The 16625-nt window shown below is 33.6% G+C and overlaps 2 protein-coding genes and 1 non-coding gene across 6 annotated transcripts; all 3 read left to right on the top strand.

Moving 5' to 3' along the window:
- Positions 1-768: 768 nt before the first annotated feature.
- On the top strand, positions 769-8106 carry LOC132700684 (RNA-binding protein squid). 4 transcript variants are annotated; one of them, XM_060668164.1, is made up of 8 exons: positions 771-1049; positions 2079-2119; positions 2474-2748; positions 2805-2936; positions 3572-3833; positions 4576-4626; positions 6124-6224; positions 6293-6653. In XM_060668164.1, exons 1-7 carry the CDS (start codon positions 895-897, stop codon positions 6201-6203), a joined length of 996 nt encoding a protein of 331 aa, XP_060524147.1. In that variant the 5' UTR covers positions 771-894; the 3' UTR covers positions 6204-6224; positions 6293-6653. The 4 variants fall into 4 exon arrangements, with proteins under 4 accessions (XP_060524148.1, XP_060524149.1, XP_060524150.1 ...); XM_060668165.1 differs by lacking the exons at positions 6124-6224; positions 6293-6653 and adding an exon at positions 7628-8106 and having other exon boundaries at positions 769-1049; XM_060668166.1 differs by lacking the exon at positions 4576-4626 and having other exon boundaries at positions 770-1049.
- On the top strand, positions 3428-3503 carry LOC132701631 (small nucleolar RNA snR61/Z1/Z11). Its single transcript, XR_009618797.1, has one exon. It is a non-coding gene; the product is annotated as a small nucleolar RNA snR61/Z1/Z11 (small nucleolar RNA).
- Positions 8107-8302: 196 nt separating the features above from the next.
- On the top strand, positions 8303-15906 carry LOC132701189 (ras GTPase-activating protein-binding protein 2). The gene is made up of 9 exons (XM_060668922.1): positions 8303-8462; positions 8843-8998; positions 10236-10377; positions 10489-10647; positions 10716-11094; positions 12845-13078; positions 13140-13394; positions 13453-13963; positions 14878-15906. Exons 2-9 carry the CDS (start codon positions 8901-8903, stop codon positions 14927-14929), a joined length of 1830 nt encoding a protein of 609 aa, XP_060524905.1. The 5' UTR covers positions 8303-8462; positions 8843-8900; the 3' UTR covers positions 14930-15906.
- The last annotated feature ends 719 nt before the right edge of the window (positions 15907-16625 follow it).

Genomic DNA, 16625 nt, shown 5'->3' with positions numbered 1-16625 from the left:
AGATTTGCAAAATAAAGGTGGTTTCAACTGTCAGTCGTTAAAATTGGCGTTGAAAGTCAAATTTAATTATCGACGACTTTTAATAATTTTCAAAAAGATAAAGATATTAAAATAATTCACAAAAAAGATGATTAACGCAAAAAGAATTTCTCTTTCCTAGTATGAATTCAAAACGAACTCAGCCTTTACTGGGTAAAAAAAATGTGAAAAAAAATTATCATTACGATATGAAAACACCCTCTACAAATTAGGTTCAAACTAATAGAGAAATGTAAATTTGAAATACTGCCAACGGATCGATTATATCATAAAATTATATCGTGTACGATATTTTCCTAAATTTTGAGATTGTTTTTTCCAATCATTTCATTTCCGGTTGACTGAATCTGGGGAATGCAGCATTCTAGATAACTATCCTTTTGGTTTACTGTACTTTGTCCAGGCTATTAGATTAAAGTTTTAATAAGATTCGATAAGATTCATTTGAGCAGATGAAAGCGGAATTACAATTTAACATTTTTTGAATCACGATTTCCATGTTGGATTCTTTTCTTTCGGAAAATAAGAAAACATTTCCAAACTGAAGCGCTATTGTTTGTGTTTCGTGCCATAGATTAACTATGGCAACCCACCAAAACTAACCAAAGTTAATCTAAGGTTTGAAGTTCATGCGCTTGAAGTAACTTGGGTTGTCTGTTGCAAAGCAGCTAGCCTATTGGCCGATATCTTCAACCGGTAGTGACGTCAGGCGCAGCAAAACGGACGCCGAAAATTTCGTCCCTAGGAACGTCGGCCATCGATCTCTTCTTGCCCGGTGTCGCTAGGAGGTAGACGTGTGTAGCCGGTTGGTTGTATTTTTAAATTAGGTAGTGAAATTCAAACCAAGATAACACAATGGCTAATCAAGATAGTCCAATGGAAAACGGTGGAGAAGATTTTTCCCAAGACGTAACTACAGACGAAAACAATTTCCAAACGGACCAGAATGGCGGTGGCGATGCTCCACCAGATAGTGGTAGTGCTGATACGCCCGGGAAGGATGATGATAGGTAAGAGTTTTATTTAAACTGCGAAATTATTATTGCAATCTGTTTGTAATAATATTACATTTTACATACTTAGCCAATAGTTTTTTTCTGGTATATTATAAGCGCAGTGTCTTTGTCGTCTATTTTCCAATTCTGGGATCATCTGTGAATATCCATTATTTTCTGTCGTTTTTTTTGTTTTATTTTAGTGTTTCGCCTGTATACTTTCAAGGATAATGTGTATTTTTAGATTTTTTTGTAAATTTAGATTTAGATTTTTCTCGCATATCAAGACATTAAGGTGACTTGCAAAATTCATCCAGAAAATGGCGGCCAATGCTCTAGATTTGGCGCTCAATTTGAACCGTCAACGTAGATTTTGCAGACTTAAACTGATTTTTACATTTGCAGCAGTAATTTTTACGCCTTGCCTTGAAAAATGGTCATTACAGGGAATGTAACTTATTTCAGTCTTAAAAGTATTCTAATTAGTAAGTACTTCCTTTCACATGGGCCAATTTCATTTTGAAATAAAAGTAAATCGGGAGCGGTGTAGGATGCCAGATTTAGGATTTCGAGCATATCCTATTTAAAGCAACTTCCTTTTCTTCAGGTGGCTACGCCGCTAAAGTTTGAAGACTGGAGCTATGGTGCAGTGGACATAATGGACAGCAGTGGAGACCCATGGTATTTATCCTTGGGCAATACTTCTGCCGTAACTAGTAAAGCCAACAAGTCTTTAAAAATTGGAACATTCTAGTCATGCCCTTATATTCAGTCCTTGACCATATTAACGTTTAATTTTTGCTCTTTAAATTTGTCATATATTTATATATTTTGCTTATCCGATTGTAACTTGCAGATTACTTTGAGATTGCAGATCCATTTGATTGAACTTGATATATATCAAGATTGCATTATTTGATTTGTTGTGTTGTAAACTTTAAGAGTAAACTAAATTGTAAGCATTATCAAATTTTTCTAGTAATGCTTAGGAATTTATATATGGCCTTCATCAATTTTAATATTGTCTATTTTTTGTTTTTCCAGAAAATTGTTTGTTGGCGGTCTAAGTTGGGAAACTACAGACAGTAAGTTTTGAACATCTATTATTTTTATTAGATTTTTGCCTTCACATCACAAGTTACAAAATTTACATTGGGTGATGTAACTGTCATAGAACTTATACGATCAAATTTCATTACTTGGCATGTCTACTCCAAAAAATTGTTGTTTGTTAAGACTTACCTTTCTTCAACATTTATGAAAAATTGTATGGAAGGAAATTTATACCTTTTCTTCCATACAAAAAGGTATAAATTATTATGGAATATCCGGAAATACCTGAATTTTTTTTAGAACTTCAAGTAACCTCTGAGTAGCTCATTACATTAATGGTTTTCTAACTAAACGAAATTGATGTTTTATTATTAAATTTTTCTCAGAGGAACTTCGAGACCACTTTGGGAAATATGGAGAAATTGACAGTATAAACGTCAAAACTGATCCGACGACAGGGCGTTCGAGAGGTTTTGCATTCATCGTATTCAAAGATGCTGCTTCCATTGACAAAGTCACTGCGATCAGTGAACACACAATCAACAACAAAAAGGTGGATCCAAAGAAGGCCAAGGCGAGGCATGGGAAGATATTTGTTGGTGGTTTGACGCCTGAATTGTCCGATGACGATATCAAACAGTATTTTGGACAGTTCGGCAGTGTAAGTTCTCTAGAATTTGTTGGGTTTATTTTGGTAATTTTGGTGATAATTTGCAGATTATCGAAGTTGAAATGCCATTTGACAAAATTAAGAACCAGAGGAAGGCGTTTTGTTTTATTACATTTGAATCCGAACAGGTTGTTAACGAGCTGTTGAAGTCGCCAAAACAAACAATAAAAGACAAAGAGGTGAATGCATTTTTCAATATATTTAAATTGAGTACTTAGATTTAAATATTCTACTTTTTTATTCTTTTCCAGTATATATTTTTAATTTTTGTTATTCAGATGCATAGTTTTGCACTTATTTTAGATAATTTTCCTAATGTCTCGAAACACTTAAAATTTTTAGAATTGAATTGAGTGCATATTTTTTGTGTTCTAGAAACTTCCACAGGCTAATGTAATACTATTCCCAAAACTTCTGAATTCGTCCAGCATTGGTTGTTGTTGATTCTAACTTGTTAACGTTTCGCCAATCATCCTTTTGGCTTCTTCGGAGCTTGACTGAAACTGGTTACAGTTTTAGTTAAGCTGATTAGTTAAGGATGATTGGTGAAACATTAGGCAGTTCAATTCAACAACAACCGACGCAGAAGTTTTGTAAATAGTAAAACTTGTATGTAAATGAGGTAAATTTTGCTTTTGCTAAGATATCTGTTAAAATTTAATTTAATTTAGTTAAATGATGAAGCAATTTTGCCAGTTCTGCTTCTGATTGAACAGAGAAGACAACTTACTTACCACTTCTGATTTTGTAGAAAAAAAAAGTATCTTAATTGTGTGTAATGGTGTATTGTTAAAAACATTTAATATACATTCAGGTTGACGTGAAGAAAGCTACGCCCAAACCTGATCAGATGATGATGATGGGTGGTCGCGGCGGAGGTCGTGGTGGTCGTGGAGCTAGGGGAGGGCGTGGTGGTCGAGGTGGTTATGGTCAAAATTGGAATCAGGGTGGTAACTACGGCGGCTATGGTGGCTATAATCAAGGATATGGCTACGACGGCTATGGGAGCGGCTATGATTATTATGGTGGTGGATACACGAATTACGGAGGATACGACTACTCTAACTATGGCTATGGTAATTACAAAAAAAATCCCAAGGATTATCAGGCATAGACATTTACTCGTGGTGATAGTGTGCGTAATATTTTTTGTATAAAGTATTCTGTGTCCCGATGGGATTTACAAGATCCAGTTTTTTTTTCTATTTAATATTAGGAATATAAAGCAGTTTAATTTTGTGACAAGCTTGTAGTTTTTTTTTTTTTTTTTAGTTTCGATATTTCAACGTTCAGATCTGGCGCCATATAAATCAAAAATTTAACTTTTGACTATGGTTTATTTATTCTATGGATGGGTTAGATTATTTTTGTAGTCAAATATAAGGGATTACACTGAGCTTATTCATATAGAATTTATGTGGAAGCTTGTAGTGGACTGTGACAACTCGAATAATTAGCCAGTGTCCTCCTTTGACCGTGCCCGATTCTTTACTTTCGAGATACGAAGTGGGCAGTTGTTGGACTGCATTCAAATATATATATATATATATATATATATATATATATATATATATATATATATATATATATATATATATATATATATATATATATATATATATATATATATATATATATGTATGTATATATATATATATATATATATATATATATATATATATATATATATATATATATATATATATATATATATATATATATATATATATATATATATATATATATATATATATATATATATATATATATATATATAATGTAACTATTATTAACAAATATTTTTGTAATTTTGAGCAGACCAAGGCTATGACAGCGGCTATGGTGGTGGACGCAACTCCCGCGGAAAAGGTACATTCTAGTGCGTTTTCTGTTTCTTCCCTATTTTTGTCATGGATTTATTATCGGTATTATTTTATTTATGATTACTCCTCAGTATTCGTTATTTAGAATCTGAATGTGTTTTTTTAATGGTAAACAAGGTAACACGAGTTCTATGGGACATACATCAAAAACTGGAGTGTAATCAAGGGCGATTTTTCAAAGAAACTTCCACAGGCTACTGTAATACATTTTACAAAACTTGGATTTCTCCCGCGTCTGTTTTTGTTGAGTTGAACTTGCTAACATTTGGGAGAGCTAAAACTCAGTTTCAGTCAAGCTCTGAAAAAGCCAACAGGCTGATTGGCGCAATGTTAGCAAGTTCGACTCAACCGACCGACGCATTAGGAATCCAGATGTTTTGTAAAAAGTAATCACGGGCAATTTCAATCTTGGGAAGGGAAAGTTTTGGTATGAGTATTCTTAAGTTTTTTAAATTTCACATTAAAAGAGGGATTTCTAATAGTTCTAAAAATTTTCATACATGCAAGTTAAACACTAATTTACGTTTTTTTTTTTATATTTATTGCCAGTGAATTGGTCAACTGTTAAATGTTTCAGAACATGGTGGTCAGTGTGTGACCCATCAAATTTATCATAGTGCATGAATTGACTCAATATAATGTAAACCCCATTTGTCATCCCATAGATTTTTAACTAACTAAAACTATTTTTTAGAGAAAGTTGAAAAATTAATTTTTGCGCAAAAAATATGATAGTAAATGTTGATCTAAAGGATACACAATATAGTGACAAGTCGAAATTTACTTGAAGTGATGTAGTGTAATGAATATGTAGTAGTGAACTTACGATTTCTTTTTTAATATTCCGGAATTGAAGATTAATCCCTAAGACTTCCATATTTTATTACTGAAAAACATAATATTTTCTTCGTAAACTACTTTTGATGTCATAAATTTAACAGCTTTATCACTAACCATAGCTAATATATTCTAAGATTTGTATATGCAGGTGTATTTTTATCTGTTAACAAATCTGTTGCATAGATTTTTTTTTTTTTTTTTTTGAGGACTTGCAAAGGTTGAATCTTGCTTTTATTGCATATTGTATTTGTATCAAGATTTAGTAATTGTAATAAGTTTTTTTTTTTTTTTTTTTCTAAGTCTCAAATTAATATGTAAACTTACACCATTAGTGACCGAGATCGAGATCGCCATGTTATCCTCATAATTATCTCGCGGTAAACGTAACCTGCATTAATATTTCGTAATACAAACCATGCATTTATACAGCAGTCCGTTTACTTACTATGTACCGATTAAAATATCTTCAGAGAAAGTTGTGGTTATTCTGGAAAACAGTGCAATTAAAAAAAATGTAAAAAAAGTTGTTAACCCTTAGAAGATGTTATGGCAAACAGACAACGCAGGTGGCGAGAAAACATGTATTTTATAGTGAGTAAGATTGATATAATATTAAAATTTTTATACTGCTTTTCCTTTTCAGGTGCGTCAGGAGGTGGCAATTTTCAAGGTAAACAGAGAGGTGTAGGTACAAATCGAGGACAAAGGCACCAACCCTACTGAGCTAATTCCGGTTTACTTTAAGTAAGTGTGGTGTGTACCTGGGAGCAAAATATTTTGTAACTCATTTTCTTTATTTTCTTTTGTTTCAGATCTAGGAGTTTGTGTATTTGAATTGTTTAAATATTTTATCAGGCATTCCAATTGTTGGAAAACCCGCCCCGTTCTTCGTACAAACTACAGCTTCTGTTTTCATTTAAATTTAATGAAATGTTGTAAAAAGTCCTTTTTTATTTTTTGATATTAAAATTTATGATGTAATGAACTATCAAAACTTAGGTAGTAGGGGATTTTCATGCTCTCCTGGCAATCAGTTTCGTATTATGTTCCAGAATTTTATTTAAAATGTAGTTGTAGTTGAAATTTTTTAAGCTAGCGTATTGTACATGTTGAAGTAGGTCTGTACTTCCCTTGTGCAGGAAAAAAAACATGAATAAAGATGAATGGAGACTGTGCAAGTGTTTTCGCATTTTTTACGTCTTTACTCCCTGGAACTTTCCTATAAAACATTCGCATATGACGTGATTTGTCTGCGATTTTTGTTTGCTTTATCTAAGTGAAAATTGCTTTTTTGTATTTTTTTCCGGGAAAACTGTGGGTTATATAAAATTTCACAGGATATTCAATAAGTTTTGCAATGAAAAATGTAAATATTTAGCATGATGTTTATTAAAAACGATCCAGACAGTTTGGGCTTATAAATAAAACTTATAGTGTGTTCCGACAACGTATTTGTCTAAAATAATTTAGTCAATTTAAAATGTCTATGTAGGAGTGCAAATCAAAAGGTAACATGACATTCCCGTTTTATCTTGATGTACGTTGGAACAAAATTTTAGAATTCCACATTCTGCATATGAATTCAAGCCCCCGTAGTTCGTTGTCATCTTGCGGGTAAATCGATAATAAAAGGGATATTAGAGATTTGGGAGAAATAAATCGACACGTATTTAATTAGGAAAAAAATCTATAGAAAAGGACTAGTCTGACACACACCTGGTATTTTGAAAAATTGAGGGGTCGAAGAGTTCTCAATTTCCCAGTCGAATTAAATTATTGTAATGCCAAAGATGGGGTAAATTAAAAAGCCTTCGGAATTTACCATATTTTTTTTATAGATTTATAATATATATATAAAATTTATGGGAAGATTGTTAAATTTTCACTTATATTTAAAAATCTCGGCGGTAGTTGGTGATCCTTCCGCCAACCCAGGCTGTCGACATCACTACAACAATTACTGGAAAGAATCGGAAAATTACATTACATTACATTCATTCAATATTAAGAGAAAAATATGTTATTTTCTAGATTTAAATTATTAAAATTGAAATATATATATTTTAATTAATGTGCGATTTATTATTATTTGGTACTCTTGGTTGTTTTTCTAACTAGGTAAATTGAATTAATTTATTAATTTTTAGGGCAACCCCGCAACAAGAAGCAGTGGTCGAAGGAAAACTAAGATCTCCAGACAGGGTAAAGAAGAGACTGCAAAAAGAACTATACAATTTTGGTGAATTTTTTATATGGTGATCGTTTATAATTACCTCAATATAAAACTGTTATAACGTTAAAGATATATATTTTGTATATCCTTTTATATCCGAATTCTTTAAAGTTGTAACAATTTATTAGGTTATGTTTTGTAAACATATTTATAATATGTAATTAAAGTTTGTTTGCCATATATGAGACTATTTGTAACATAACACAGATATATTAATAAAGTTACGTGACTATATGTATGTATAATTATAGAATGGTAGATGTATATTCCTCATAATTCTGAAGTTTATAATAGATCAATAGTGTAAAAATTAAACAAAGCTTAAAATTGTATAACTTGTGTTCCGGAATTAAATTTGCAGTTCTTGGAGAATAAAACATGGTAAATAATAAATTTGTTTTCTGTTGCGAAATAATTTAGCAGTACATGCAAATTCAGTAATATTTGAAAGATAACGCGTTCCCGCGTCAGATAGAAATGTATATGTCGTCACATCCGTTTGCGCATGGCAATTCACCAAATAGGGTTTGGGTTCGAGAATAAAGTAACGACCTTGAACAGCGCCGTTCTGAGGATAAAATGATAACCAACAAGCTAAACTTGCCAATGCCAATTTTCTCCAAGTTTACACCCTGAAGTGTGCGATTTCTTTCGGCGAATCGTTTAAATTTTGCAAAGCATCCCTGTTGAGCTACTGACGTTCTAACTGGAAAAACCTTAATTCCGCCGATCCCTGTTGGTCCAGTAAGGTAAGAAAATATTAAAAAAAAGTAATTTAATAGGACTTTTACGAGCCGGTTGTCTGATCGCCATGGATAGCAGTTCCATATAAATTAGGCAGAAATGGAACGATCTCAATTAATTTCGAAACTTATTTGTAAAATTTGCGGAATATAACATTTATTGCTAGTTTCGGCGTTGTTTTTGTAGCCATGTTTGTCCATATTTTGTATTCTTAACAACACGTGCGATTTTGCGCAAAATGTCTTTGTTTGTACTGTACAACACTAGAAAAACTTATGGATATATTCGTTTTAAATAGTTTAATAATGATACACCTCATTCTCAAATAGATAAATTTGAACGACGGTTTTCGTTTTGTAAATGGATTGCGTTACTTTATTTGCAGGTTAACCACCCCTCGTCTTCAGAGCACTCTCCACATTACATTTTGGAAATCTATAGGAATGGTAATGGAGGCTCCCCCATCTCCTCAAAGCGTAGGAAGAGAGTTTGTGAGGCAGTATTATACTCTCTTGAATAAAGCTCCTAATCATTTACATAGGTAAAATATTCCTCAACAGGCATTTGTGTATAATTTAAAAGTTAAGAGAACCTTCCCTTGTCAATACATTCACTTACCATCCCCAATGCTTATTTGTGGTTTTAAAAATACCACATGATTTTAAGTTAGATACCTACTCACTTTCCACAAGAAGACATTTTAAATTTCCAGACAAAAATTTATGAAACATAAAATAAAATAATTGAATTATAGTATCCACAACCTCAGCAATTATTACCACCAGAAGCCCGTTTCAAAAGATTCAAAACAAAACCACATAAATCTTTAAAAATGCAATTCAAAAGACCTGAAGACTACCTCTAAGAAGCTGAATGTTTTCCAAGCTATCGTAGTAAACCCAAATTTTAACAAAAATTTCAAAAATGAAAAGCAAATAAAACGCAAACGAAACTTTGCTATTTTAACTATTATAAAAGGTTTTTTTTATGAAGCATTGGTGGATTCTTACAACTCTTATTTAAACATTTCCAAATGATCACTTGCGCTGAAAAAGTTCATAGTTATTTAAATCCTCCATACTTACCGTTTTACCAGTTTTTGCTGTAAGTAGATTTATCATTTGTAGGAAATGCTGTCGAGCAGGTATACAGCACATCGCGCTGCAGAGACATATTTGTTTTGTACAATAAGCCTTAAGTAAACTTTAATTTGCTTTTATAAGCACATCAGAAATATTTGAAATTTTTGGTCATTCGTAAAGCACTTATCACAATTGCTTAAACTTTTTGGAGCCATCACATCTTGGCATTAGATCAAACCTAGTTTCAGCTGCGATGAAATGGCTCTATGCTCTGATTAGTCATAGAAATCTTAGGATTGTTTAACTTGTTTCATGGTTATTATCAGTAAGATTTTATTAGCTAACATTGTTTGTTTTTTGTTATTGTTAATGCTTGACAGAGAGTTTATTCTAATATGTTACTTTTATATAGATATTGGAGTTAAATCAACTAACCAAAACTATCCTATTCGGAATGTAAGGCACGGACCCGCACTTTGTAATAAATATATAGCCAAATATTTTATGTTTACAACTCCATATTGTGTATTAAATTATTAAAATAAATAACTTTAAACAATCAACTTTTACATACCTAACAAGAACAAAAATTAATATCCACACCACAGACAACCAACTATATAACTTAACGCTTTGATGACATTCGTTGAGAGTCTTGCTAGGGTAGGGAATAATTTTTTAAACAATTTATTTTAGATTCTACAACCACCAGTCATCTTTTGTGCATGGAGGATTAGATCCCCCAAACCGTGAAACTGCGCCCGTCGTAGGCCAAAAACAAATCCATCAAAAAATTCAACAGCTTAATTTCCAGGACTGCCATGCCAAAATAACTCAAGTAAGAATTTTATGGAAAAATAAAAAAGTGACTAGGATTTTGATACTGTTATAAACAGATAATTAATTTTGCATGTATATCGTTTGTAAAATGTCTATAAAATTTGTTTAGGTTGACTCTCAATCGACTCTGGGAAGTGGAGTGGTGGTTCAGGTTACTGGTGAACTCTCCAATGGAGGTCAACCGATGCGTAGATTTACCCAGACTTTTGTGTTGGCTTCTCAGAGTCCAAAAAAGTATTACGTTCATAATGATATTTTCAGATATCAGGTATTTCATATTTTCATGACTTTCATGTAAATGCAAAATTTACCAATGATATTTTTTTTTTGCGCTAGGACGAGATTATTTCTGATGAGGAATGTGATACTGATGGACGGTCTGAACCAGAAGATGAACCTCAGACTCAACCTGCGGTTTCTGACCGCCCACCTGTTGATGTGCAACAACCCCTTGTTGGCACTCAACCATCCCCGACTGGCGCTGCTCCCATATTGCCAACATATTATGGAAGTACTGCGCCACCAGCAGTGGCTCCTGTTCCTCCTCCAGCTCAGTTGGCTCCACACCATCAACCCATTCAAGCTGCTGCGGCCCCTACTTCCCATCACCAACCTCCTCCACATATTATGGCCCAAGCACCTCCTCAGCAGCCACCCCAATCTATGCCAACCTCAGCTTTGAATGGACATCCAGAAGATATGGGTATTTTACAAGGTAAGTGAAGGAACCCTTTATTGTTCTAAATACAGGGTGTCATAGCAATGACAGGTCAGTCTGCAACTCCCTTGCTTGTTGAAATGTGTAGTAAGAATATGTTGTGATATTAAAAAAATATGTATGTTTATATCGCAGCTGTTTAAAACACAAGTGAAACAAAGTGAAATTGGGTCATAACTATATTATTTTTGGTTGAAGGAAAAAAAAAATCATAATAGACTTTTAGAAAGCTTCTGGATTCCTCATGCGGCGGTTTTTGCTGAGTCAAAGTTGCTGACGTTTCGCCAATCATCCTGTTGGCTTCTTCAGAGTTTGACTGAAACTGGTTACAGTTTCAGTTAAGCTGATTAGTTAAGTTAAGGATGACGGGCGAAACATTCGCAAGTTCAACTCAACAACAACCGACCCAGGAGGAATCCACAGTAGCCTGTGGAAGTTTATTTAAAAAATAGACTTTTAGACTTTGTTTTTCTGCTAGTACCACTTTAATCAATAATTTGACTGCAGTTTACTAAGTTAGGATGGTTAGTTAATTTCATAAAGTAAACCAATTGTCAAAATATTTGTATATGAAAGTAAAGCAATTTCTTGTAAAATTGTAAAATGGTTAAAAGAATTTAAAATAGGCTTTAGAAAATATAGTTCGGAGTAGTTAGATGGCAGTAGGAGGGTTATTGATAAGAAAATTAGCGTCAATAAATATACAAATTTACTGTGAATTATGTCCTTTTGTTATCGATAAATAACAATGTGTGTTGTATCAGTGTGTTACAAAATTATAGTGAGCATAAAAAAGAAGCAAATTTTCAACAATTTTACAGCAATAGATTCTAAAAAAAGTCTGTTCATTTGATACTTACTTTGTTCTGGTTCTTATCACGCACGGTTCTTCCACTCAAAATTTTCCAACGTTGCCAGGTTTTCTTTCAAATATTTATGTTTATATAAACTTCCTAAAATACATTAAAAATAAATTGGATAAAATTCAATAGGAAATGAATACTTCCTTCATCAATAAGTAATTATGTAGATTGTATAGTTATAGTATAGTTACTTTTGTACTATAATGTAGTCTTTGTTTGGTTTTTATTATAACTTAATGCCCATTTGCAAACTTTTGGGTAAAAGCATTTCTTTCTATTTTTTTTAAGATGAAGCAATAAATTATAAATTTTATTAGAGTTATTGGCTTTCATAAAAACCCTATTTTAATAAATTAGGTTAGAACACTGCGTTACACATTAAATATTATTGAAATGTTATGTTATGAAGTTGAAATCTTGTTAGAGAAGATGCCTTCTCTTCTGGAAGTGTATATAATACTTTATATAAAGTTCAGAAAATTAAGAGTGATACTGTTTGTTTTTAATAGCACTTGCTGAACTCACCTGACAAGCAACTGTAACATGGAGAAAAATACATGATGGATTTATCAGTCAGAGTACACTGTCTCCAACACTCATAGTTGCAAATGCGACTAGACAATATTTGAGCTTATTATCGATCTAACGCAATAATGCTAATTGTTTGAAATTTTTTTTGATTAATTTTTGGCAATTTTGTAAACTTGTACAGATTGTAATTCACATATTTGTGGACCGAATTTTCATTCGTCATGTAGACTTCCTGGCACATGAGTAGCATCTTGGTGCATAATTGAATCCAAACCTGGTTTTTTAAATCAGATGTTTTCCCACTTATTGTAAGTAGCTTGGACCTCACTGTATGTACTATCATTGTTTTTCAGGACAACCTTTGCCTGCTCACATGGCTCCCACTACAGTTCAGCCCCATAATTTGGCAGGCCCCATTCCGCAAGTTATCCCCCAACAAGAATATAGTGGTCAACCCCCTATGAACCCATCCATAGCAGTTGAAGAGCAGATTCAAGATAATGAGGAAATTCTAGAGGAACCTCTAGATGAAGGATATGGAGATGCTGGCGATGTGGAACCAGATCAGGATATCCAAGTGGAACCAAGTAAATTGTCTATTGTTTTTATTTTAACTTTTGCCTCTATATTCTCATATATTGTCATTAGCTTCCAATGAACCCAAGACATACGCGAATTTGTTGAAATCAGCTTCAGCGGGTAGCCAGCAACAGTCAAATTATCAACAGCAGCCATCCTATGGCTCCCAGTCGCCTCCTAATGTTGGTATTGGTCCGAGACCAAGCACCGGAACTACAAATGGGGCGAACAGAATGGGCCCACCTAGACCTGGTCAACAACAGTCACGTGGGCCGCCACAAAGTGGCCGAGGCCTGGGCGGTCGAAACTCAATTCAGGAAGATGGTAAAAGGAGTTTATTTTTGCGAATTTGAAAAATCTTAATCATTTTTGGTATTCGCAGATGACAGAAGGCGTTCTCAAAATCCACACTATGCCACACAATCTGATGCCCATCAGCTATTCCTCGGCAACTTACCCCATGCAGCAACAGAAGAAGAATTGCGCGACATCTTTTCGGAATTTGGCACAGTTGTAGATCTAAGAGTGCACACTAAGCCAGGACCTGGTGGACAAAAACCGGGACAAATTGGTAGGGCTCCGCCGCACTACGGGTTCATCACATATGAATCCCAGCAGAGCGTGCAGATGTGCCTTACTGCCAAACCGATATACTACCCAAAAAAGGACACATCTGGTATTGTGTTAAACGTTGAGGAGAAGAAAAATAGCAAAGACAGGCAGTCATATGGTGGTAGTGGCGGTGGACGGATTGGAAATGATAATAACAGGACGGGAGGGCGACCAGATGGTGTTGGTCAGAGGCGCCCAATGGGCGGGCCCGGAGGCATGAATAGGGGAGGGGGGGTAGGTTCACAGGGACCTAATAATAGAAACCAAGGAGGATACAATCGGTGAGTTGATTTAATTTGATGTCTTTCTGTAACTTTGACAAAACTGTGAGATGTTTTCTGTGATAGAAAGTATCAAAAAAATCTTTATTTTTTAGATTTTTTTCACCATTTTGTTCATGTTAAGCCAACTAAACTAAAAAACAGAATTTTTCAAACTTGTAAAATGGGGACAATAATATTATTTAAAAAAAATCAAATTATTTTCATAATGTGAGGCCAAGGGCAACCTTAGACGCGAGTTTGGCTTAATCTTCATAAATGCTTTGATACAGCGCTGTTTAACATGGCGAATTAGATTTGTATATTGGGGCCACAAATAATATATTTTGCAATATTTAGGGTTTCTGTATTATGTGTATGAGTGACTGAAGATGTTTATCTAAAGTACCAAAGTGACAGTTTCCGCACGCTTGAGTATTTTACAAAAAATTAGATACTCTCTCCGGTAGCAGAAATATCAGCGTGTTTAATGAGATATGAGTTTACTTCAACAGTAGATTAAGTCGTAATTTTAGTATTGTACTGTGTTGTTGTCTATGCTGCCATTTTTATGGTCCTGACTTGTCAGATATTTAGGTGGTAAGACCAATAAAAAACATAACATAACATAAAATGATTGCAAAGTGAAACATGTTCATTTTCTCTATACATTAAAGAAAAAATTCTGCATCATGTGGAGTTGCCCCTGATAGTATTTTGAAAGGAACACAATGTTGCCGCCAAATCTTTGGTTAGATCTGGCGGTGCTGCTAAATTTTTAACAACATAGTAAATGTTACTATCTTTTGATTTTAAGATCGAAAATCCAAATCCGTTCAAAAAAACGTCTTTCCATATTTTTGACTCAATTAGGGAAATTCTTCATAGAGAAGTCTTTTGCTGGTGTGTAGTGTTTGAGTAAAATTTTGTTTCAGGGGTGGCGGTCCACCAAACCGAGGTGGCCAACACACTTACAACCGTCGTTAAGCCCACGAACAGTAATATGTGTGCATTAATGCACGGCCTAGAGAGATACTATCATCGTTCGTTCGTTTGCTTTAGACATCCTCAAAGCACACCGTAATGGATGTGCGTACAGCCATTCGGCAGAGACCATTTTTTAACACAAATACACGAACCGTGCGTCACCATTCAGTGCTAGTGTACAGTGTTGTTGTTCTGTGAGTAACGTTTGCTGCGATGAAGGGTGATAATGTTTGTGTGTGTATGTAACGACCTTTTTTAAATGCGGGGGAATCATTATCAGTTTACTTTTGTATTTTTTATTTGCCTATTTAATTTATTTCACTTTTGAGGTGACTTATTTAGATACTTTTTTTTTTTAATATGGAATACTTTCAATGCTTTTCTTATGTAGACAGATTATGTGGGAGATTACAAAAAGTTGGTCCAAAAAAATGTTAATTTGCTATTGTGCCTTATAAAATATGAGCACTCAGTTTTTGGAATCCAGTTTACTTTTCCTCGGAATCTAGGATTATAACTAAGTACTTCTGCTTTACTGTGATAACATGAACATTTTTTGTAAAATACTTCAATACTACAAACTACAAGGTTTTATGTTTGGTCTGGGACTACAACTTTGCAGGTTTCGTTTTTCTAGGCTAGTAGGGGACAATATATTTTTTTTATTCCTTACTGATAAATTAGGGGAATTTGTGCCAATAAGGGAGGGGGTTATAATGATTCCTTTGCAGCTTGACTTTTACGGACAGTTTTTGCGTTTTCATTTTTCCATACTCTTAATTTTTACAGAATACGCGTGATTGGTGGAACAAGAGTAGATTTGTAGCATAAAACTATTTTGTTGTTTTTTTGTTTGGTCTCAAAATAGAGCGAAGTTATTATAATATGACTGTACCTTTTATAATAGTGTCAATTTTTTGTCTTAACTTATATTTCTTCCGATGCATTAAGTTTAAAATAAAATGTTTTTGAACAGTTGAAGGAGTTTTTATAGCATTTGTTTCTTTTTACCTTTTCACAGAGTTTTCTTGTTTCGAGACCAGACCAGCATTTGTCTAACGAAAAAATATGTGCCAATAGGAATTCTTACCAAGTAGAATTTCTCCAGAAAACAAAATATTTCTGCTAATTTACCGCATGTTTCCAATTCGACTCTCGCCATTAGTAGCTCAGTAATGGAAAGAGATACAGGGTGACTTAACTTAGGGCAAAGTTGTTTCGTTTAGAAATTGAAGTTATTAGAAGTTATTAGAATTTGGAACTTCGGTTTTTGTCTTTATTTTAAAACTTAGCAAAAACCTATAATTATGTTCTCATTGGAACTTTTTATGAGGTTTCTATCCAATTGTTGAAACAAAGTTCGATGAGGGAGTTGTCTTTCAGGATACATGTTCAAATACATTTCCCATTCTTTGATAGCGTTTCTATCTAGATATAAAGTTTTTGCTCAATATTTTGAATTTTAGGGAACAAAAATAGAACCTGTGATATATTAATACACGCCCCATTCAACACTGCAAAAATCCAATATGCCGACCATAAGAAAAAATTATGTTGATGACAGTTTGAGAAAAATGAAACGCCGTAAGGGATTTTTGACCTGGCCATAAGATGAAGCCTAAAAAGTTCCAATGAGTTATATGCCCCAAACTACAGACGAAGCCCAAAGTTAAGCGAAGATAACGCCTCTCTGACA

The sequence above is a fragment of the Cylas formicarius genome, unplaced genomic scaffold, assembly GCF_029955315.1.
Source record: "Cylas formicarius isolate icCylForm1 unplaced genomic scaffold, icCylForm1.1 PGA_scaffold_4__25_contigs__length_36172078, whole genome shotgun sequence".
NCBI classification, from domain to species: domain Eukaryota; kingdom Metazoa; phylum Arthropoda; class Insecta; order Coleoptera; family Brentidae; genus Cylas; species Cylas formicarius.
This window is presented reverse-complemented; position numbering and strand designations above follow the sequence as displayed.

What these genes read in the sequence shown, in the direction of transcription:
- LOC132700684 (XM_060668164.1), top strand. Translation starts at nt 895, where the DNA reads ATGGCTAATCAAGATAGTCCAATGGAAAACGGTGGAGAAGATTTTTCC. An exon ending in CTACTCTAACTATGGCTATG is followed by an intron (nt 3,834 to 4,575) that starts GTAATTACAAAA and finishes AATTTTGAGCAG; the next exon opens with ACCAAGGCTATGACAGCGGC. An exon ending in ACGCAACTCCCGCGGAAAAG is followed by an intron (nt 4,627 to 6,123) that starts GTACATTCTAGT and finishes TTTCCTTTTCAG; the next exon opens with GTGCGTCAGGAGGTGGCAAT.
- LOC132701189 (XM_060668922.1), top strand. Translation starts at nt 8,901, where the DNA reads ATGGTAATGGAGGCTCCCCCATCTCCTCAAAGCGTAGGAAGAGAGTTT. An exon ending in ATGATATTTTCAGATATCAG is followed by an intron (nt 10,648 to 10,715) that starts GTATTTCATATT and finishes TTTTTGCGCTAG; the next exon opens with GACGAGATTATTTCTGATGA. An exon ending in AAACTCAATTCAGGAAGATG is followed by an intron (nt 13,395 to 13,452) that starts GTAAAAGGAGTT and finishes TGGTATTCGCAG; the next exon opens with ATGACAGAAGGCGTTCTCAA.